Source organism: Dysidea avara, chromosome 6 (assembly GCF_963678975.1).
Source record: "Dysidea avara chromosome 6, odDysAvar1.4, whole genome shotgun sequence".
NCBI classification, from domain to species: Eukaryota; Metazoa; Porifera; class Demospongiae; order Dictyoceratida; family Dysideidae; genus Dysidea; species Dysidea avara.
The window spans coordinates 29,114,623-29,138,713 of NC_089277.1; the positions used below are offsets into that span (position 1 = coordinate 29,114,623).

Sequence of the window (24,091 nt, forward strand, 5' to 3'; positions counted from 1 at the left end):
GGGAGTGGTAGATTATATGCATGCTATTAAATCACGTACTCACAATAAGACACAATTTTTGAGCTAAAAAACGCAGCGTTTTAGGCGCTACTTGAAAGTATTGAGTTGATCGCATACCGTACGCAAGGAAATTTTGACGTCAAAAAAATTTGACCAATTCAGACTTTAGCAGATTTTACGAATAAAATGTTGACGAAAATCAAAAAATTGTAGGCAAAACCTGTACTTTTAAGTGCGCTTATAAACATTTGACGAATTTAAATTTGAAGAATTAAACCGATTCGTCAAATTCGTCAAATTTTTTGACGTCAAAATTTCCTTGCGTACGGTAAGTGATTATGATTATTATGATTATGATTATATACCGGGTCGAGACAGCATAGCTGATAATTGACCCAGGTAATTACAAACAAAAAAAACATTTAACACATACATGCATACATAAAATTATTCATTGCGTGGTTGGTAAAAATTTCTGTGGATTGCTCTTCAATAAAGTTGTTAGGTAAAGTGTTCCATTCTCTTAAAGTATTCGGAAAGAAACTTTTCTGATACGATACAGTGGAACTGACTGGGATGATAAATCGATGTTATAGTTGGATACTGAGTTGGTAAGAAATAAGATGGTAGCTGTATGGAAGGAGTAAGCTGATGAACAATTTTGTGAAATTGGCTTAACCTATTAATGTGTCTTCTCTCTTGTAGGGTTGGCCATTCAAGGAAGTTCAACATATCTGTCACACTACTGTACCAACTAAAATCAGAAAGGACCCATCTTGCAACACGTCATTGGATTTTTCTATGTCATGTATTAAGTATTCATGATAAGGGTCCCAGACACAAGCTGCATACTCTAACAATGGTCTTATAATGGTAAGTCCAATGAAACTTGATTAGCAGTTTCGCGTCATCGCCCGCATGCTTTTGATACACCCGCATGGAATTTCATTATTGGTATTTCAGATCGAAATACTCTAATAGAACGGTCACTTTTACTCTAATAGAGCAATCAGCTATACTCTAATGGAAAAATCACTTGTTATAGATTAGTAACGTACCTTAGCTATTTAATGCAAGAGTAATCAGTGTAGATCTCACTGTTTTTTGGCAGGAATCTTCATGTTTGGATGTGTGTTGTGCTTTTGGAAAAATAATGAATAATGAATAATAACCGCCCGCCCGCATCAAATTTTCAAAAATCTGAGCGAGAAACTGGTAATCAAGTTTCATTGGCCTAATGCAGGCGTTTTGCTTGACATTACTACTAAATTTACTTAAGTTGCGCCGAAGAAAATTCAAGGATCTGTTTGCTTTAATGCACATAGCTTGAATATGATGCGACCATTGCATGCTTTCATGAAAAATAAGTCCCAGGTATCGATGTTGTTCTGTTACTTGAAGAGTTTTGTCATTTAAATTATAGTCATCAGGGGCGGATCCAGGAGCTGGCAAGGGGAGGGGCACAAACAGGCTAAGTTGTAGGTGCCAGATTCTCTTGTTAGTTGCTAAATTTTTGAAGCAGCAAGTAATCACCTCTTAGTAGTGTCTCACTGTTGATTTTAGCCATTTTGGACTTTTGCAGAAGGTTGTGAAGTCTTAAAGCTGTTTTAAAGGCTCTGAATGTCTTAAACAGCACCAACACGATAATTATTTTTAGAGGCGCTTAGTACACTCGAAAGTGCTGGGTGACTATTTCACAGCTAGTTGGACTTTGGTTTGCTTTAGTTTCAGGCAAATTTGTAATGAATGTTAGTAAAATGTGCATACAGTATTTTTATGAGTTTTATAAACTGATCTTGGCCTGATATAAAGTTTAGTATTTTAATCAGAAGTAGCTAGCTAGCTATGGCTGGCTCCTCCACAGGGGGGCATTTGCCCCAAATGCCCCATCCTGGATCCGCCATTGGTCATAATTAATGGGAGATGTTGATCTTGTACACCTTAATACTACACATTTGTCAATGTTCAATTGCATCTGCCACTTTTTAGTCCAGTTAAGAATGGTACTGAGGTCTCTTTGAAGGCACAGTGAATCTTCTAAGGAATCAATTATCCTATACATAACGTAATCATCAGCAAATAGCCAAACAGTTGAGGAAATATTTTCATCAATGTCATTAATGTACAACAAAAACATGAGAGGTCCCAATGCGGTTCCTTGTGGAACTCCAGACTTTACGATTAGTTAACTTGACACATGATTTTCTAGAGTTACTTGTTGGTTTCTTTTAGTCAGCCATTGCTCTATCCATTTAACAAGGTTACCAGTAATTCCATAGTACTTTAGTTTGTTTAATAGCCGTCTATGTGGCACTTTATCAAAGGCTTTGCAAAAATCTAAAAAGATCAGATCTACTTGTTTCTTTTCGTCCGTAGCTTTAAGAATGTCATCAGCTAGTAGCAGTAGCTGACTTTGACAGGAATGAGAAGGCCTGAAACCGTGTTGATGCTTATTAATGATGTTATTGTTGTTGAGATGTTCCATTATGAAATGAAATGCAATATGCTCCATTACTTTACAACATGTAGATGTAAGAGAAATAGGCCTATAGTTGGATGCCAGGTTTCTGTTACCCTTCTTGTGGATTGGTACAATGTTAGCAGATAACCAGTCTGTAGAAAGTGTCTGATTTTTAAGGCTTTGAGTGAAAATTACCTGTAGTACTGGAGCAATGATTGAGTTACAGAGTTTTAGTACAAAGTTAGGGATACAGTCAGGTCCAGGAGATTTATTAGCAGACAGATTGTTTAAAATGTTTACAGTATGTAATCTGATGAAGTAGCTAAAGAAGTGTGAATTCGTCAAATTGATTTAATAGTTTATACTCACAGCAATCGACTAGGAAGAGTCTAGACTCTACAGTAGCTAGCTATTTTGCTTTTTTCCACCCATTTTTCTTTTCAGCAATCATTTTATTTTTCACCTAATAGTATTAGCTATGCTCCATATTTTGTTCAATTTTATATTTTGCTCAGCATTAATCTTTGTAATAGCTAGACCATTTCTAAGTGAAAAGCTGCAATTAAGTGACTGTTCTATTAATTCTGTCTTCTTGTATTGCAAGAAACTAGCTAGCTAGCTAATATTAGCTATCAATTTCAAAACACTTTTAGCTTTGCATGTTTACATGTACGTCATACTCAATTCTGAGTTTTGTACATTATAAATAAATAATTATACAACCAAGTACTAAAGATAATACGAAATGAGGTTAAGATTACGTCATAAATAAATAATTAATAATTAATGTTCTCGAAAACTACGAGGTCTAGAGACATGAAATAACCGGGGATAGATTCGCCTGTGAATGAAGGCGCAAACGTATAATCGTCGCTCCTGTTCGTGCTGATGACTTGACCATACATGTAATTCTATATAACGCCCAGTACCACACCCTTGCTTAATTATTTACAGATAGCACGAAGGAGAAGATTAGCGATGCCCGTGCAGGAGAGCCACAGGCCACTTTACGTGTAAACAAGAAGATTACAAGTAAGTTTTATGTTTGTAACATCTCAAGTCTCCATGCCAGCTGCCAGTGGATTCAGCGGCGGAGGAAGTAGTTGATATGAGGGGGGGGCTGGGCTAACCCAGACTTATTTCTATAGTTTAGTAAGGTGAGACCAAAAAAAAAAAAAAAAAAAGGTCACAACCAACTGACAAGAGCTTTCCACCTCACCAGCTACCATTTCTAGCTGATAAACTACATAAAAATCCTTACATAGCTCGCTACACACTGACTACTTTATTAGAGTGACTGCTCTATTAGAGTATCTCGATCTTTATCACGGTTTTCAGCCCCACTCCAAGAAAGATAATTTCGGTGTGATATCATTCTGAGGGGGGGCTAAGCCCCCCCTCAGCAGACCGAGGGGGGGGCTTTAGCCCCCTAGCCCCCCCTTTCCGCCGCCTATGAGTGGATTCATTCACGTGAATACAAGAAAACGTTAAAACATATGCCGCGCTCTTTACAATACAGTTACATATAAAATACAAGTAAACAATTTTGTATTGTGCAGCTGGCATGGCGAACTTCCTTTGTGTTGGTGTCAGGCAATCCAATACGTGCTTAATATTTTTGCCTTCATAAGGAAACAATTTTGTGACATCAGTGAATGTTCTATTAGAGTATGTAAATACAGTCTTCATGGATTTCATTGATATATGTAGGAACAGTAAACTGTAACACTTGCCTTACATGCATACATACTTGTAACATTAAGTAATTCTATTAATGTGTGTACGTTATTATGTGATCACGTGATAAAGAGAGTTGACCTCGTGTTTCCTACATGGCGCTGCGAGCAGTTCAAAACTGAGAAGTTGCGACTTACCGCTATTCGGCAACTGTAAAGGAACCACCAGACTATATCCCTGTGCCGGTCGAGGCACCTGTAAAGGTGATTTTAACCAAGTTGTAGTCGTTTTTGTTGCGTGCTCCCTTGTAGACTGATACAAAACTACCCGGAGAAGATGCCATACATGTTCCGGCAAACTGACTTACCCAAGCTCAACATACAAGTAGACAGAGGTTCCGATTTTGAGGCGTGGAAGGATCAATGGGCATCGTACTGTACCCTCTCAGGGCTGGCAGAGGAGTCCGTAGCAACTAAGGTACAAGTATTAACTCTGTGTTTGTCACGAGGAACCCTCGCCATTGTTAATAATCTTGGTCTCACTACCAAGCAACGGCAAGACCCATCCGCCATCATCACAGCAATAAAGCGCCATATCGATGGTAATATCAACGAATCTGTAGAGCGACGTAACCTACGCTTTCGCACACAGCAACCTGGTGAGAGCTTTGATGATTTCTTGGTCTCCTTACGCGAGCTAGCAAAGACATGTGGCTTCTGCTCAGAGCAATGTACGCAAAAAAGCATACGGGACCAGATAATTGAAGGCTTTCTCGATGGTGATGTCACTGAGAACCTACTGAAGCAACCAAACTTGACATTGGATACTGCCATAACCATGTGTAGGGCACAGGAGGCTGCTAAGAAACAGCGGAGTGAAATGAACAGTGCAAACCCTGGAGCTGTCTTGGAAATTAAACAACGGCGACAGCCACCAACTACTCAGCCCAGCCAGCTGCCTGTGATCTACCCAGGGTGTGCGTCAAAGCCACACATTGGGGGTCGAGTACTCTGCCCAGCGTATGAACAAATCTGTCATCACTGCAACAAGGTGGGACACTTTTCCAGAGTATGTCGGGCTAAGAAAGCCACACTACCCTGACCCCCACCACCAGTCTCTGCTAAATCTGTACAGACAACGTGGACTGAGGACCATCAGCAGCATAGGCTAGACACCATCACACAGATCGCCGCCACTGAACCAGCACCCACCATTGAAGTTTGTATCTGCTCTGCCAATGGTTCATGTGATACACTAGCCCTACCAGACTCAGGTGCTGACATTTCAGCAGCCGGACCACAGCTCCTACAGTTGCTTAAGGAACACCCCCTTAACCTATTACCGTCAGAGATCATCCCCGTACAGCAGATGGCCATAGCATGCAGCCAATGGGCAAAATACCTATAACATTTCACCTACAGGGAAGGCAGCACAAGGAAGACATGCACATTTATTCACAAGTATCAGGGGTCATCATGTCCTGGAAGGCAGCTAGAAGCCTCAGCATATTACCCTCACAGTACCCCCCAACCAACACCAATCTTTGCACCCTCCATGACACCTAGTAATGACATCAAGACTGTCAACGCAACACTCAGTATAGCAGAAGTTGATGCAATGATCAATACCCCACAGTGTTTGATGGCCAGATCAGAACCATGCAGGGCGAAGAGTTCCGTATCTGTCTAGCAGCAAATGCCAAACCCTTTTGTGTACACACACCTCGCACAATACCGTTTGCTTATCGCGACAAATTAAAAGCTGAGCTAGACCTCCTGGAGTCATAGAACGTAATTGTTCCAATCACTGAGGCCACAACATGGTGTGCACCGATTGTGGTCACACCGAAGAAGCATTCGCAGAACATTCGCATGTGTGTGGACCTATCACATCTCAACCGCTTCGTCATCCGAGAAAGATACCAATCTCTCACCCCTGCCCAAGCTGTGGCTGACATTGCCACCAGTGACGCAAAGGTATTCACTGTTCTTGATGCACTTAAGGGCTACCATCAATGCCCATTAGATGCAGACAGCCAAGAACTGACCACATTCATAACACCATTCGGTAGATATAAATACCTACGAGCCCCCTATGGCATCTCCTCAATTTCTGAGCATTACAACCGGAGAATGACTGAAGCCTTCAGTGGGTTTTCAGGGTTCAGACGCATTGTTGATGATTTTGTAATCTATGATAACAATGTCACAGACCATGTTAAGCACGTGGAGCAATTCTTGCAGCGGTGTGTGGAGAACAACATTGCACTGAACATGGAGAAGTGCCAGTTCTTTAAAGCTCAAGTCACCTTTGCAGGCTTTCAGCTATCATCACATGGATACAAAGTAGACCCATCTATCACAGAAGCAATTACCAAGTACCCTACACCTACAACCAGGTCCGACTTGCACTCCTTCATGGGTCTAGTCAACCAACTGTCAACGAGCACCCACACTCTGGCATCACTGTTGACACCTCTCAGACCACTGCTCAGCACAAAAAATGAATTCTTATGGTCTAGTCATCATCAGGAAGCCTTCACAAACATCAAGACATCCCTGACTACCTCACCACTGCTGTCTTTCTTTGACAAGACCAAACCGACAAGGTTAAGTACGGATGCCAGTAGACAAGGCCTTGGATTTATTCTACAACAGAAGACTGGAGATGAATGGAACCTGGTCCAAGCAGGATCTCGATTCTTATCTGACGCAGAAACACGATACGCAGTGATTGAGTTGGAAATGCTTGCTGTGTGTTGGGCAGTCACCGAGTGTATTCTTTGCAGGCCTACAGCATTTTCTTATAACAACAGATCATAACCCACTGATCCCGATCCTTAATACACGTCGCCTGGATGAGGTAGAGAACCCTAGGTTGCAACGCCTTAAGTCTCGCTTGATGGGATACCACTTTACCACACAATGGACTAAAGGTAGCAGTCACTGTGCTCCTGATGCGTTGTCCTGCAACCCTGTTAGCAACCCTCTTGTTGAAGACTCATTAGCAGAGTATGATAGCCAACACAACCCTGAATTATCAACAGCCGAGATTAGAGCTCTGTCAAGCTCAGAGCCTCTCACCACCACACGCTTACAAGAACTACAAGACAATGCAGCCAATGACCCAGAATATCAACAGCTGAGAGAGATGATTCTCAAAGGATTTCCAGATCACCGACAACAGCTTCCAGAGTCCTGCAGACGATTCTGGAATGCACGAGAACATCTTAGCATAGATGGTGGCTTTATTGTCCACGGGTGCCGTTTGTTAATCCCTATCTGACCTTCATGAATCACACCAGGGGGAAGTTCGTACTAAACAGCGTGCACGGTTAACTGTCTACTGGCCAGGAATCGATAATGATATTGATAACATTATTTTATCTTGCCAGTTGTGCCAAGATCACCTACCCTCTCATCCCAAAGAGCCACTGATGCAGAAACCAAAGCCACTTTGTCCTTTTCAGGAAATTGCAGTTGATTATTGTAGCTATGGTAGACGCCAATTCTTGATCCTCGTAGACTGTCACACGGATTGGCCAGAGATTATTCCAATGGGTCATAACTCTACTACACACTACCTTATCACAGCATTAAGGCAAACATTTTGTCGCACATCAGTACCTGACATTCTATGGTCCGATGGGGGTCCACAATTTACAGCCCATGCATTCAGAAACTTTGCAACGCACTGGGGTTTCACACACAACACCTCGTCACCACGGTACCCACAGAGTAACGGCAAGATAGAAGCCACAGTAAAATCAATGAAGAAGATTCTGGCAGCCTCATGGGATCATCGTCACCTCAATGAAGACCAATTGTGTCGTGCCATTCTCCAATACCGTAATACACCTTCATGTAAAGATGGAACCTCTCCAGCCCAGAAATTGTTTGGACATCCCATACAGGACAGTATACCAGCACACCGCCGATCGTTTGCACCAGAGTGGCAGAAAAGCACTTAAGAAGCTGAACAACAAGCCACTGAGACGCTAGCCCAATCTAAGGAATTTTACAATACCCATGCTCATTCACTTCCTGACATTCAAGTTGGTTCTAAGGTAGCTTTACAAAACCAACAAACAAAGCTGTGGGACATATATGGAATAGTTGTCAGTATTGGACCTAATCGCAGGTACTTTGTCAAGACGCAAAGTGGAAGAATCCTTGTCCATAATCGCCGCTTCCTCAGACGCCGTACACCAGCTTCACTTCAACCACCCTCCCTGTCACATGATAGAAGAACAAATGCTACACATGCCTCTCCACCAACATCTCCAAGACCACCATCACAACCTCCAGCTGAAATACGACGCTCTGTGCGACCCCACAGACCACCTGCAAGACTTATTGAAGACCCCAGCTGGCCTGATTGATATCAGCATTGGTGCTCCCCTGTGCCACCAATGCTTGGGGGGAGGTGTAGGAACAGTAAACTGTAACACTTGCCTTACATGCATACATACTTGTAACATTAAGTAATTCTATTAATGTGTGTACATTATTATGTGATCATGTGATAAAGAGAGTTGACCTCGTGTTTCCTACAATATACATAACACATTCAGAATGTTTGTGTGTATAGACACTTAGTAAAGTGCTATATACATCATATGGACCAATGAATTTGCTTTAATAACGAATAACATTTAAGAAACCAAATATGTCATACCTGTCTCATTGAGTGGTATCAATATACTTAACAGTTGTAAGGATTTCATTACCTTAATAAGTAAGTAGCTGACCACTAAAGAAGGCAATACAGAGCAACTGACTTTAAGTACAATTGTTTCTGATATACAATAACAATTATTTTGAAGTTCTCTAATAAAGCAGTTGGCCAGGTTTGGATTTAACTTGTTTACAGTAAACAGTGATCACTTGAAAGAAAATTGAAGGGTTTGCCTTGAAGACAATTATTATGTGTACTGTATGAGCTAATGAATTCCCTTCAATAATGAATCATGTTAAAGAAAGTTAATGCGACATAGAAAAGGCTTACTGTCACATATTGCCATATGAATATAATTTGCACTTGTAGGGATTTCATTGGTTAGATAGGCAACTGATCAACAACTAAAGATGTTTGTATACATCAATCATCTCTCAGTATAGCTATCTCTGTTATATGAGAGAAAGATTTTCAAACACTCTAATAAAGCAGTCTGTCATTTTTTTGTACTGAATTCTTCCATATGTCACCTGGCGTAGCTACTACCTCTAGGCTCTGGCTGGCTTGGCTGTCTTCCTTTATCTGGTTCATCTGGCTTGCATACTCCTACAGTATTGTGTAGCTTTCTCCTGCAAGTTGTGTATGCATAATTATAGTGTGTCACCCATCACTGTGCCATTGCTACATCACTGATGAACCCTATGTAGCTCTAGTTGATGTTGGATATACTGTGCTGTATATTGGCTAATAATTTTTATCTGGTGATGTTGCCTATAATGTATTGCTGCATACAATACTGCAATAATGTATAGTTCTCTCCTGTATGTTTTGTATACATATACTTTGTACACATCACTATGCCATTACCACACCAATGATGTACTGGCACTTAGCTACTGGTGGCATTTAGTCACGACGCCACTACTGTGTTATATCTGTCACTACTGTGACATATTGAGATTATTTGGGGATCGTGCCTTCACCACCTAATAGCCTCACTAGGGGGCTGTCACGTTGGTGTATGTTCTTGGTTGTATGTACTTGGTTGTATGTGACGCGGTCCTAGATAAATAATAATAATAGCATAAAATTGCTTAACACATGTGACTATTCTATTAGGGTATCTCAATGGCCACTTCCTCTTCCCGTAACAATTAGCTATGCATTGTTTGATGTCATGTTTTATCGCATGTGACTGTTCTATTCGATCTTTTGTGTTTTTGTTATGTCCACTTACCAAAAATTGTACCTATTATACCAGCATTTTGCTCATTGCTTTTCCTCACCCATTTTGCCAAAAATTTACCCGCTTTTGTGCAATTTTTATGTTCACTTAACAAAAATTGTAGCATTTTGTTCATTGCTTTTTGCCAAAAATACTTGCTAGCGAAATCGACGCGTCCTGTAACATAACATTTGGTCCGGGTGCATAATCGGTCCAGCCAGACCAAATAGACTCTATTTCTTGCATAAATGGTCCAGGCAGACCAAATGTGACAACAAAAGTGGTCCTACTGAACCAAAAATTGTCCGGATAAGAATCTAATTGTAACTCACTGCTCCACGCCTACAAATCACTTTTTATAAGCCATCTATGGTGTCTTTCCAGTTGCAAACGTGATATGTCATGCAAAATCTTGCAGACTGCTCAGCTATAAAACTTCACTCCACAGGAAATCAGCCAATCTTCAGAGTTTTTGCTTAGTACCATAGTAGCTAGTTGTATCAACTTTGCTTTTATTTAATGGTGTCAGCTTAACAAACTAGCTAGTGGTAAGTGTAGCTGTAGCTAGTGAGAGTGCGCCATAGACCACGTGGACCATGCTGACAGAGACGAACCATTGAACTGTGACAAAGGAATGAACAGTGATGATGGCTATCGAGTCACTAGCTAGAGGATGTTTATCAATATGTTACCAATAACAAGTACAGGGATAGGGGCAGGTCCAGAGTTTGGAAAGAGGGGGTACACATTGCTGAAAAGTTGAAGAGCAAAAAAAAAAAGGTCACAGCAATAATGGCTTATGAACATGAACGCTGTTTAGTTCTGCTAAAGAGTTTTAATTTTATATGCATCATTATTGTATTGCTTGTTTCCCATCACCTAGTAAGCAAAAACTGATGCAGGTGGGAGGTGATTATTGATCATTAAATATACAGTTGACTCTTGTTATATGAGTATGTGACTGCTGTATTAGAGTATTTCGCTCTTGAAAGGTGCAAAGACTGTGTACCCATGCATGCATCCTGTTGAACAAGAGTGGAGGGTCTCCAACCTCTTACTCTTTATATGCACAGCTAATGCATTTACTTTAACACTCGGTCCTCCTATACCTCCCTCTGTCATGAATAGTGCATTCACATGGTCTATAATCAAATTTTAAAAATTGATGCGGATACTTAAAAATTGATGCGGGCGGTTACGGGAAACAAGGAATAAAATAATGATCCCTAACATTGTTAAATAGAAAAGGTTTGGATAATTTTGATTACGCTGGAATGATTATACATGTAGTATAGATAGTAGAGAGCACACCTTTGGTTATAGCTATAAATGTGTAGCTATGCAAACGTGGACCATTTTTGTTCAGCCTGGACCGTATTTGCACTGGTATAACTGGTCCCAGTGGACCAATTATGCAAGCACAAGTGGTCCGGCCGGGCCAAATATGTCAACATACATGGTCCGGGTGGACCTTATATGACAAGACCGTTGGTGCATTGATAGTCCCTACAATCGGCACATTTAGCCATTTTTATTAGTGAGCCTTAGCGAGCCACCTCATGGTAGTGTTTGGTCAACTGTACGTCCGACCGTTCCCAAAAAAATTACGTAACGAAGACGGACAGTCAAGCTTAGTCTGGCGCAGCTGCACCTTTCCTGTTTGCGAAGGGGCGGCCGCGCCAGACTAAGTCAAGCTAAGGCTCGCCAATGAATGCTGTCTATCGTAGCATCCCTCTAGTTAAATCAAAATTTCCTTGCGTATACGGTATGATAGTTTTGTCACGTGTGGCTAGCTACCTATTAGCTATAGTATAGATATGGCACAATATGAGAGTCTTGTTTTGGCTTTTATTTCTCCCCGTGACCAGTTAAAAAGGTTACAAGGTAACAGACATCTTAAACCCTTATCCATGTTTCCAACCAATCACTAGATCTCATGCACTACTGCTCATACAACAGCAAGGGGTAGCCAAAGTCTTGGGACTCTCGTACACTATCTGAGAAATCCAATTATAAATCCATCAAAATCCATGAAATATTTATTGAAATAGTACAGAAATACGTTTTGAAATATTGGAACTCTCGTACACAATTTAGAAGTTTGCGTGGGTGGCTGGCGACCCCTTGTACAACAGTTTACAGGATACAATGGGTTACAACAAGTTACAGTAGGTTACAATGGGTTACAGTAGGTTATGATAGGTTACAATGGATCACAATAGGTACAGTAGGTTACTATTATTAAAGCTTTATAGTGACCAGCACTGAAGGTCTGACAGCAACATGTGCTGCAGCTTTTGGATTACCTAACCTAGCAAACTGGAACTGAAAACCTATTACAACAGGTTACGATACGTTACAATGGGTTATGGTAGGTTACAATAGGTTACAATGGGTTACAACAGGTTATGGTAGGTTACAATGGGTTACGGTAGGTTACAACAGGTTACAGTAAGTTACAATGGGTTACAACAGGTTACAATGGGTTACAACAGGTTACAATGGGTTACAACAGGTTACAATGGGTTACAACAGGTTACAATGGGTTACAACAGGTTACAATGGGTTACAACAGGTTACAATGGGTTACAACGGGTCACGGTAGATTACAATGGGTTACAACAGGTTACAATGGGTTACAGTAGGTTACAGTAGGTTACACTAAATGTGCATGTACAGTTAAGAGTGGGGATTGCTTTCCAGCTGTGCACCCTCCTGGATCCACCGATTGCATGCAGTGGTGCATGTGTGTGCAATGCAAATCATTTGAATGAATACTTTGACATTTTTGCATTATACCATAACCACCTTGTCTGGGTTATTTTCTTTCTGCATTTAATGCAACTATGCAAGTTTCTGACTTCCTCCTACACTGGTATTCAGTAGCCTTCTTTGTGGGATAGTGACTAATAGTAATGTATAGCTACTGATACAAATGGGCCTTGATATGTGTCATTGATGAATTGTAGATATCATGTGTACTTTAAAACAATGATCACCATTACTGCTACAATACAGTATATACATAAGATTGGTCTTGCAATTTGCTTTAAAGTAGATCTTTTACTTGATAACCCTAATAACAAAATCACAATAATTATATCATAGTTCACTTAGCTCATTACTCAGAGGTGATAAGCAAGTATATACTTACCGGACCGTAGCGACTAATATTATAATAATAGCAAATATATTATAGTCACAGGTATGTACAGTGTAAGTACAGAAAGTTTTCATAGAAGGTTCTGGTTTAAGTATTTCTTCCACCATTATATATATTATGTGTACATTGCTATGATCTGGTGATTTGTTAACACATGTATGCTAGACTGATATATGACTGCATGGTATAGAATAATCACACCATATACAGTACGTATTCAGATTTAAGATTAGGTACTGGACAGTTAGCTCACAGCTGGTTTGATTCAGAACGTGCATACCCAAACATGAATATAATAGTGTATCTTACAGGTTTTTGCAATTGAATTAGTCGCCTTTGCGATTGAATTTGTCCCGTTTGCAATTGAATTCGTCGGTTTTGCAATTGAATTCGTCCCGTTTGCAATTGAATTCGTCCCGTTTGCAATTGAATTCGTCGGTTTTGCAATTGAATTCGTCCCGTTTGCAATTGAATTCGTCCCGTTTGCAATTGAATTCGTCGGTTTTGCAATTGAATTCGTCCCGTTTGCGATTGAATTTGTCCCGTTTGCAATTGAATTCGTCGGTTTTGCAATTGAATTCGTCCCGTTTGCAATTGAATTCGTCCCGTTTGCAATTGAATTCGTCGGTTTTGCAGTTGAATTAGTCGGTTTTGCAATAGAATTCTTCGCGTTTGCATTACAATTCGTCATAAACAAAACGGTTCCAAGAAACCAACCGTTCATTAAGAGATGAATTATTTACGCCGTGGAGAGTTACACTTGAGACACTAGAAGGTAAATGGAGCTGGTAGTACGCGAAGTTGATAGCTGTCTGACAAGCTAATTAGCTTGCTCGCGAGTGACCACACCCATCGTGAATGGCGCAGTAGAGTTTGGAATGTTGCTGGAGAGGCTGTCGAGCAGCGGCGGAGGAAGTAGTTGATATGAGGGGGGGCTGGGCTAACCCAGACTTATTTCTATAGTTTAGTAAGGTGAGACCAAAAAAAAAAAAAAAAAAAGGTCACAACCAACTGACAAGAGCTTTCCACCTCACCAGCTACCATTTCTAGCTGATAAACTACATAAAAATCCTTACATAGCTCGCTACACACTGACTACTTTATTAGAGTGACTGCTCTATTAGAGTATCTCGATCTTTATCACGGTTTTCAGCCCCATTCCAAGAAAGATAATTTCGTTGTGATATCATTCTGAGGGGGGGCTAAGCCCCCCCTCAGCAGACCGAGGGGGAGCTTTAGCCCCCTAGCCCCCCCCCCCCCCCCTTTCCGCCGCCTATGCTGTCGAGGAAGAATTATTGCCTTATAAAGAGTTGTTTACTACTGTTGTACTTGAACAAGTTCTTGTAGCAGCTGCTACATCATGTTTTCGTGTTTGCTCCAGCTGCCATTCTTGTTACGGACGAATTTAACTGCAAAAGCGACGAATTCTATTGCAAAACCGACAAATTCAATTGCAAATGGGACGAATTCAATTGCAAAAGCGACGAACTCAATTGCAAACGGGACGAATTCAATTGCAAAAGCGACGAACTCAATTGCAAACGGGACGAATTCAATTGCAAAGTCGCCGAATTCAATTGCAAAAACCTGTAACAAAAGATGGTTGGTACAGGAATGTACATGGAGTTGTTATTGTACTGTATACTAAGGACTAACTGTATGCTATTTTAACTATTCACTGTTTCCTTTTTCTTAAGAAATGTTTAAGGATGTAAAAGATAAGGAAATCATTTTTACTGGTTGGTGCTTCACCGCTGTAGCTAATGAATTTAGTGTTGGGGATGTATGGTAGCTACTTAAGAAATGGCTCATACTGTACTGTACGCAAAGCACAAACCATTGCAAGCCTTTGTAACTCCTAGTCCTAATGTAAAACGTTTATTCACTATAAACTTCATTAGTCTTTACGTTTCAAAGCAATGATATAGCTACTCACAATGAAGACTGCTTGTGTCAGGATTACACACACCTGTTTAATACATGCAGAGATCCTATACATAGCTGCTGTATTATTTTTTATACAAATATAACAAAATATTAATTCTGATCTATAATTATACAGTAATTCTCAGTATTATCAATGTTGAACAAGGCATAAAGTGCATTTCCACTGTATGCATTCAACATAATCATGCAGGCTGTGATGCAGGTTGCTAGGTTATATAAATGACCATGATAAAAAATACATGTGAACAAATCAATTGCAACATACACAAACTGAGGCAAGTTTTGTTCAATAGTTCAAGGTATGCAACCAATTAAAGGCATATATATATATATATATATATATGCACTGATTCCTAGCTTATACTTGTTTCTGGCCAAGGCTTGTTGCATCAGTCAAACTGTACTCAAATTGCAAGTTGCGATACACGTCAAGCTGTACAATGTCAGCATAGGGCACATCCCTTATCATAACCATAGGTGTAGTTTGTACCTGTAAACAGTATGCAAATGAAATGCAACTAAACACACTGTTGCATAATGATGGCTCTTATGTACTTTAATTTTGAAGTTCATCCCAGCTACCACTTGATCCTGGTATTCTATGGCCTTGTACTCAAAAAACACCTCTTGCTTGAGTTTTTTCAAAGCTGCTTCCTTTACCTACAGTAAATCGCTCATGTAAGATACAGGCAAGCTAGCATGCAGCCTGTACTACAAATCTACACAAGTATACATACACTTGCATATGTACTATGAAAGTATGATGCTTGCTCACTTTGTCAGCAATGTCCTGTGTTTCTGCTGTAGGAGGCTTTGGTTCAGACCATGCACCTTCATGAGTAGTATTCATTTTGGAAGGTTTTATTTCAAGTCTATTAATCCAAATTCTGCATGCCCCAGTGCAACGATGATCACCGGTTTGCCTTTTATAACAATCTGTCACACATACATGCATGTGTCACACAAGCATACATGCAACTGCACTTTATAGAAGTGATGTAATAAACCACAGGGAGTTTTGTGTAACAGATCATAAAGGTGCTTTATTTTTCTCTCAGATCATGATGTAATTGTAGCCACAATTATAACCAGCTAACAAGGAAAATCTCTGTATGAGGAATTCTATAATTTATGCTAATGGCATAACTATGCTACCTATTTATTTAGTATTAGCTACGTAGTTAAGTTCATCCACAAGAAATTTGTGTTGTTTCTTATGAATTAACCATTAAATAAATGTGTAATCAAAGAATAACAAATTATTTAGTATTAGATAGTTAGTGCATGAACATTATTGTACATTTTAGTAACCGTCACTAAGAATTTCCAGTATTTATTTTTGACTGTGTAAGTGTATAGTTTAATATACATAGATATAAATAATCATATGTGCATGAGTGCCATAAGTGCTAATTTCCTTTCGTATTCTTTCCAGTTTTTTGTACAGTAGGAAAATACTGACACAATCAATGTTGATTGTGCCAGTATTTTCCTACTTACAGTATTATAACAAAAATTAATAACATTACTTATAAGATAATTCTAAGTACTATCTACAGTATCTGTGATAACAAAATGCTATAAAAATTAATACATGTAAATATCAACATAATATACTAAGACAAAAAAAATCTATGTAGTTTTGCTCAATAGTTGAAAGTGTATAACATGACAATATTATGCGCACTGATTCTTGGCTTATAATGGTTGTTGGGCAAGGTTGGTTGCATCAGTCAAATTGAACTCAAATTGCAAGTTGCGATAAACATCAAGCTGTATGATGCCAGCATAGCCAACGTCCCTTATCATAACCATAGGTGTTGTTTGTACCTATGAACAGTATGCAAATAAATGCACCATTCCAATGATAGCTAGGTCTTGCATACTTTAATTTTGAAGTTCATCCCAGCCACCACTTGATCCTGGTATTCTATGGCCTTGTACTCAATGAACACCTCTTGTTTAAGTATTTCCAATGCTGCTTTCTTAACCTACAATAAATGATATGAAAAGAGTCACAAACAAGCTAGTAGCATCTACTATATACAATGCTTTACACTTTCACAAATATACACTTGCATTTGTACTACCAAAGTATGATGCACGCTCACTTTTTCAGCAATGTCCTGTGTTTCTGCTGTAGCAGGCTTTGGTTCAGACCAAGCACCATAAGCAGTAGCACTCATTCCACTCATTTTTGGCAAAAGCTTGACTTCAGAATTCACATTCGGTAAATTTTAGGTGTGCTCTTACTTAAATGAAATAATCACAAGCTTTTATTTTATAACACACATTATTCATGCATGCAAGTATATACATGCATTCATTATATGCACTTACAAACCACAACAAATCATACATAAAGATGCTTTTACTTTTCAGGCTACTGAACCTACAACTGGAGCCACAATTATAGCCAGCTAACACAGAAAGTCACAGTACAAGGAATACTATCATAAAATTAATACTACCTACCGTATGGTACTATTGTATATTAGTTCTATATTAGAACTACCAGGACTTTTTGATGGCTAGTAGCCTGCTTTGAGTGACTAATCACTCATTCTGGCCAGTACAACCAACAACACTACCACCCTGTGCTGTCAGCAAAGATAAGCTATATGTCAGTATGTCACAAATTAAGGCAAGGCACTGTGAATCTGTGATGCTGGTTCTTATAGTCAATACATTTTTTGTGAGAAAGTGCAAACCTCCATGTTCCCTGTGATCAACCTTTTATCAATAAGTATACTATCAAACATTCAAGCCATTCATTCCAGGAAATCCATCGAGCAGCTCTACTTTGTACTTTTTCAACATATGGATCCCAGACTGCATGGGGCAGCATACAGTAAATATTCCATACCTAATGCTGTTCTTTTAGTGTTAGGTGGACAGTCATTCAGGTTTAGTTTAATAAATTTAACACTTTGGTTGTTTTTACTGTAGTTATTGCTTGTACTGTACTACATGCATGCAATAACTATGACAGGGTATCATAAATTGCCACACCAAGATATGTATGGAGTTTCTTTATCTCAGCATTCAGCCTGATAAGGTATACGTATATTTTATGGTCAGGGAACTGTTACACCTTAGCAAAGTAGAGACTAGTGCATCTGCAGGCATAGGCAACCTCCCTTGTTCATTAATCAAACTTAAAATAGATATTAATTATTATTTCCTTAACTTCCTTGTACGTGTTTAATAGCTACCCACAAGAAGTTTAATATTAAGCATAAATAAATTTTATTTTGACTTTCTTATGAATTAACCACATAGATGTTTATGTGCAACCAAAGAATAACAATAAACCATTCACTGTGTTTATACACTAGATAACCATCTAAGCATAAAGTACAAAGACAGGAAATGTGTAACCATGCACACTTTTCTTAAGAAATTATGATCTCAATGTGTACAGTACCTTCTAAAACCTTACCACAACAGTTACTGTTGTATTCCAGTCAGATAAATACCAAAAATTGTGACCGAATTTGCAAAAAGGGATCTTCCACAAACATCCAATCTACCAACTTTAACAATTCATAACATCAGTTTGGGAAAATTTATTGCCTTGAAATTTGGTTAGTAGTGTACACCGCCATAGGTTAATAACGGATGGTAAAATTTCAGGCTTGTATCTTTTTTGAACACAAAGTTATGGTCTTCCAAGTTCATAGAATTGGATGTGTGTGGAAGACCCCTTTTTGCAAATCCAATCACAATTATGGATGCATTTTCCTTAACATTTGTGGAACTGAATGAACAATGGAAGTTTTGTCCCCTGACCACATTCTTGCCTCTGGACTCTCTGCAATAGGACAACGTTGATGCCAAGAGCAGATCAAAACCCAGAAAAGTATATAGAAAACCATTACATATAATTATGCCGTGTAAGTAGAAAACAAGGACTCTATATGTGACCGGATTTGCGAAAAGGTACCTTTTCCACACATTTTACAGGTGAATAAACAAAGCAATATAACTTTTGACTCCATATACTGATCAACCTGGTCTTAGTTGCAACATGTAGCCAGATACTTTAGTTGCATGCATAGAAAATTTCAGGCAATTTTATGTAATGACTAAAAAGTTATGAAGCTTCAAAGATAAAAAAATGGGTCAAAATTTGTGTGTGAAAAAGGTACCTTTTCGCAAATCCGGTCACATATACATTTACATGTAGGAACTGTATTAATCACTGTGAAGCAATTGGGCAAAGGAGTTTGATTTTATTATGTCATGATTAAGACAGCAGTGACCACTTTTAATAGCACTTTCACCAGATCATTACAACATTTTGAAACTAGTACTGAGCACTGATATACAACCATCAATCTCAGTTTATTAGATCACTCCTGACTAATCATCAAAATAACTTCAGATTCAATCACAAGGAGTTTAATCTTAGTTAGACATAATTGTATTATTGTAGATACAAGGATTAAGTAGCCATTTGTTAATTATTCCTGTTTCTGCAAATCTCTTGAGTATCAAAGTGTTTAATATACATACTCCTTGTTGCTGCTATAAAGTTTATAGCAGAACAAGGAAATTATTATTAAATTGATTATACCTGGTCCAGTACTAGTGTTGACATATATAATAATTGCTCTATTGTAAAGGATTAACATCAATGTAGAGCTAACCATGCAATACTATTATGGTATTCATGCCATTCTACAAGTATACTGCAATTACATGTGGATGACAGACTTGAATTTGGCATACAGCAGTAACTACATATGCTATAGTAACATATGTACAGCATATGTATTGAATTATGCATAAGTTTGTAAGGAATAATTGCAGTATTCTAAAATCTATTTAAATATGTATAAATGTTGCACTGAATCCTGGCTTGTTGCTGGCCAAGGTTTGTTGTATCAGTCAAACTGTACTCAAATTGTAAGCTGTGATACACATCAAGCTGTACGATGTCAACATAAGGCACATCCCTTATCATAACCAAAGGTTTCGTTTGTACATGTGAACAGTATAAAAAATGAATAGTGAAATGCAAGTAAACACATGCACTGTTGTATAATGATGGCTCTTACGACGTACTTTAATTTTAAAGTTCATCCCAGCCACTACTTGATCCTGGTATTTTATGGCCTTGTACTCAAAAAACTCCTCTTGCTTGAGTTTTATCAAAGCTTCTTCCTTTACCTACGTATGTACAGTAAATCATCCACACAAGGTACAAGCAAGCTAGCATACAGCATGTACTACACATTGAAGCATACATACACTTACAAGTGTACTACCAAAGTATGATGCTTGCTCACTTAGTCAGCAATGTCCTGTGTTTCTGCTTTGGTTCAGACCATACACCTTCATGAGCAGTATTCTAAAAGGTTTGATTTCAGTTCTATATATCCAAATTCCGCCTAAACTAAATGCAACAGTCAGTCAATCACCCATTTGCAATTGTAATCTGTTACACACGCATGTATGAATCACACAACCATATATGCACTTTATAGAAGGGATATAATAAACTACAGGGAATTTTTGTGTGTAGCAGATAATAACGGTGTTTTTTTGTTCTTTTCAGGCCATAATGCAATTGGAGCCACAATATATAATCACTAACAAGGAAAATCTCTCTGTATGAGGAATACCATAATTTATATCTATAAGACTATAACATATTATCATGCGGCTGAATATGCTACCAACTTATTTAGTATTACCTTGGGCTCACCCACAAGAAGGTTGTGTTACCTATAAATTAGTACTAACTTTCTTATATAAACATTTTTATGTACAGCCAAAGAATGAAACTTTATTCAGTATTAGATAGTTGAGTTCACCCACGAAAAGTTTGTGTTGGGTTGCTTAAATAAATGTTAACTTTCTTATGAATTAACCATAAACATTTTTATTTGCAACCAAAGAATAACAACTTATTGGTTAGGTTTACCCACAAGAAGTTTGTGTTGCCTAAAGTAATGTTGACTTTCATAAGAAGTATATGTAGTCATAGAATAAAATTTTACTGTGTGGTTGGCTATCCTATATTTAAAGTGTAACTAAAAACAACAGGAAATACATGACCATATTTTTCTTAAGAAATCACTGCCTTCTAATAACTATAACCATAGCTTAATTTTTGCGTCAGTAGTGGTAAGTTACCTCACTGCTGGTGTTATGTATAGTATTGCATTGTGTTATAGGCTTTTACAGAATAAGACTAACAACTGGGTTTGCCACCCAAATATATGTATAAACATATATTACACTGTATGTACATACATACTTCATAATTCATGATTAAGTTTAATACTGCAACCTAACAAACAGCCAGACAACCTAAATAGCTATGTGAAAAAAGGAAACCAACTGCAAGTGCACTCACCATGCACAGGCCACCACGAGTCCAGGATAGTGGCCATGCAAGTATGTACCACACTCCTGGTTACCACATTAACACTAGCCAACACTATTTAAAGTGAGGTGGCAGGACATATTATATCTATCCACAAGTTTTGATTAGAATTTTTTTCTGTATGTAAATACTACAGGTATAATATAGGCCATTAGCTACTATCCCTGCTTCACAAGGGTAGCCCCCTTGCAGGTCCCTAGAGGGATAGTTGCCTAATATAACTGAGACTTCCATGATTGCCTACATCACAATTATGCAGTAGCAACGATGATCCCTTCATGGTAGTCCCTTTCTCAGAAACTTGCGCATCATTTGTGTAACTAAATTTTATGGAGTCAGCAACAATGATCTTATTTGCATGTTTATAATTATACAGCACGAGATTGAGGTCTTAGATTGCCTAGTACAAGGTAATTACATAGTATACTGGTAAGCCTAGAGTCCTTGTAAAAAATATAGCAATGATGGACACCACAATGCAGTCACTATCTGCCTATATACTTAGAGCACATATACGTACATGTTAATACATATCATGTCCAAAAGGTTTATTGTTTCCAATATTCTAATTGGTAAAAGTCACAAATGTGATATTGAACTGATATTTACAATCTGGTCTCTTTTACAGTACATATACAGTACACTATGGTATCTACTGGTTCCTTATCTGTATCAAAGGATTCAAAATTATTGATTATCCAGCTGCTCTTAAAACATGAGATTTAGAGTTATGTAGGTAGAGTGTATAGCTATACCCAAGGCCCATGTACACCTAGCTACATACGTACTTCACTGGGTTAGGAGTGAGAGGTTTATACTGTAAATAGTTCACTGAATGCATGATATTCATGCAGCAGTAAAATAATTGATCATGAGTAATATCTGAGTAACAATTGCATGCCTATGAGCATATGTGCTAAATGATTTATATGAGATATGGGACCACGATAATTATAATTAATAACTCCAGGTGGCAACCACAAAACTGTGATAGCCAAAAGTTGATAATTATCATACCTGACCAATTGTTTAGGGTAATAACTTTTCTCAGAATCATGTTGTAATACAGTATGACATCAGCAACCATAATTACAGCATGTATAAAAGGAGCAGTAATTTTCAGTGGTAGTCACATTATACAGTATACTCTGTTAGTGTGATATATAACTTAGCTAGTAGAGATTTGGTAACAATACCAAGATGAGTAGCCATGGTAATGTTGGAGCTTACAGTGATCCAAAGCCAGCAACAGAGCATGAGCAAAAGATTGCCGATGCGGTAAAAAAAAAACCATTGTATACATATATATTATTATGCTCATACTCCTTATAGTTGTACATATGACAGCATTTGTCGTGAACTTAAATCTTACATACTGTATGTATACTACAATAGCTACTTTTGTTAGAGTATACAGTTGACTACCATTCACATTAACAGGTGAAAGAAGAGGCAGAGAAGAAAATGGGGTATCGCTTTGAAATGTACAAGGCTGTGGAGTATCAGAGCCAGATGGTAACAGGAACTAACTTCAGAATTGTGGTAAGAACTTGTTATTCACCTAAATTAATAGTATGTGCATATAAACCTGTGCATTTATAGATGCAGGTAGCCAACTTACTGCCTGGACAAATTCGGATCACTGTTTATGTAGACTTGGAGCAGAAGTGCAAGTTGCTTGAAGCTGAAAGTTGGCCACAGCCACCTGAAAAGTGAATACTTTATAATGCTGAGGACAAAAAATTGTTGTGTTGTATTTTGTACCTAAAACTCAGTAGAATTGAAGTGTAGTCAATAATGCCCTGTATATTCCGCATGTGGTTGATTCAGACCATGCACTGTCACAATCTGTTCAGCAATCATTTTAGCAGAGGGTAATTCATTCCAGTGTTGTCTATTCAAATGTTGCAGTGCATAAACTAATTAGTACACACAACAGTCACATACAAGCTTGTTTGTATTAACAATTAAGTATATGCTTCATTCAATTACACACTGTCATACAAAATTATGCACATTAAAGAAGAATGCTAATTTTAAAAGGAAGACTACACAGCTTCATGTGACTGCTGATCACTTAAGGTCTTTAGGTGTTTTCTTTGTACGTCTATTCATCATTGGTAATATTGCCATTGGTATTATATCAACAACTGTGACTGGATTTGCGAAAAGGTATTTTTTCACAAATTTTACATTCCACCAATCAAAATGATGTAACACTAACACTTGACTTCCTATAGTGATTTAATTAGTTTCAAAGTGCAGCCAGATACTTTAGCTGCATTCAGGAAAATTTTCAGGCAATTATATGTAATGATAAAAAGTTATGAACCTTCAAATTTTTCAAAAAAGAAGTGTTTGTGAAAAAGGTACCTTTTCACAAATCCAGTCACAATATTATAGTGATATAGCAAACAACAAAACTAAACCACAGTACAAGAATTTTCCTGCTGTCAAGGAAAACTATTATATACGTAGTATATTGAAAGTATGTTAATTCAAAAGTGAAGTAGGGATCTAAGTGATATAAAGTAGTGAAACAAA

The 24,091-nt window shown here is 38.3% G+C and overlaps 4 protein-coding genes across 8 annotated transcripts; 2 read left to right on the top strand and 2 right to left on the bottom strand.

Annotated features, from left to right (window-relative positions):
• The first annotated feature begins 4,474 nt into the window (after positions 1-4,474).
• Positions 4,475-5,239, top strand: LOC136259385 (uncharacterized). The gene has a single exon (XM_066052877.1). The coding sequence runs from the start codon at positions 4,475-4,477 to the stop codon at positions 5,237-5,239; it is 765 nt and encodes a 254-aa protein (XP_065908949.1).
• A 10,118-nt stretch (positions 5,240-15,357) lies between these two features.
• On the bottom strand, positions 15,358-16,090 carry LOC136257764 (cystatin-A-like). The gene is made up of 3 exons (XM_066051071.1): positions 15,926-16,090; positions 15,706-15,810; positions 15,358-15,640 (listed from the first exon to the last, which is right to left on the bottom strand). The coding sequence occupies exons 1-3, from the start codon at positions 15,998-16,000 to the stop codon at positions 15,509-15,511; spliced, it is 312 nt and encodes a 103-aa protein (XP_065907143.1). The 5' UTR covers positions 16,001-16,090; the 3' UTR covers positions 15,358-15,508.
• A 594-nt stretch (positions 16,091-16,684) lies between these two features.
• Positions 16,685-20,628, bottom strand: LOC136257765 (cystatin-A-like). 5 transcript variants are annotated; one of them, XM_066051072.1, is made up of 5 exons: positions 20,445-20,628; positions 20,221-20,325; positions 17,262-17,398; positions 17,037-17,141; positions 16,685-16,980 (listed from the first exon to the last, which is right to left on the bottom strand). In XM_066051072.1, the coding sequence occupies exons 3-5, from the start codon at positions 17,343-17,345 to the stop codon at positions 16,849-16,851; spliced, it is 321 nt and encodes a 106-aa protein (XP_065907144.1). In that variant the 5' UTR covers positions 17,346-17,398; positions 20,221-20,325; positions 20,445-20,628; the 3' UTR covers positions 16,685-16,848. The 5 variants fall into 5 exon arrangements, with proteins under 5 accessions (XP_065907144.1, XP_065907145.1, XP_065907146.1 ...); XM_066051073.1 differs by having other exon boundaries at positions 17,262-17,402; XM_066051074.1 differs by having other exon boundaries at positions 20,413-20,628.
• A 2,054-nt stretch (positions 20,629-22,682) lies between these two features.
• LOC136258066 (cystatin-B-like) lies at positions 22,683-23,394 on the top strand. The gene is made up of 3 exons (XM_066051372.1): positions 22,683-22,825; positions 22,988-23,089; positions 23,150-23,394. Exons 1-3 carry the CDS (start codon positions 22,748-22,750, stop codon positions 23,261-23,263), a joined length of 294 nt encoding a protein of 97 aa, XP_065907444.1. The 5' UTR covers positions 22,683-22,747; the 3' UTR covers positions 23,264-23,394.
• Positions 23,395-24,091: the final 697 nt, after the last annotated feature.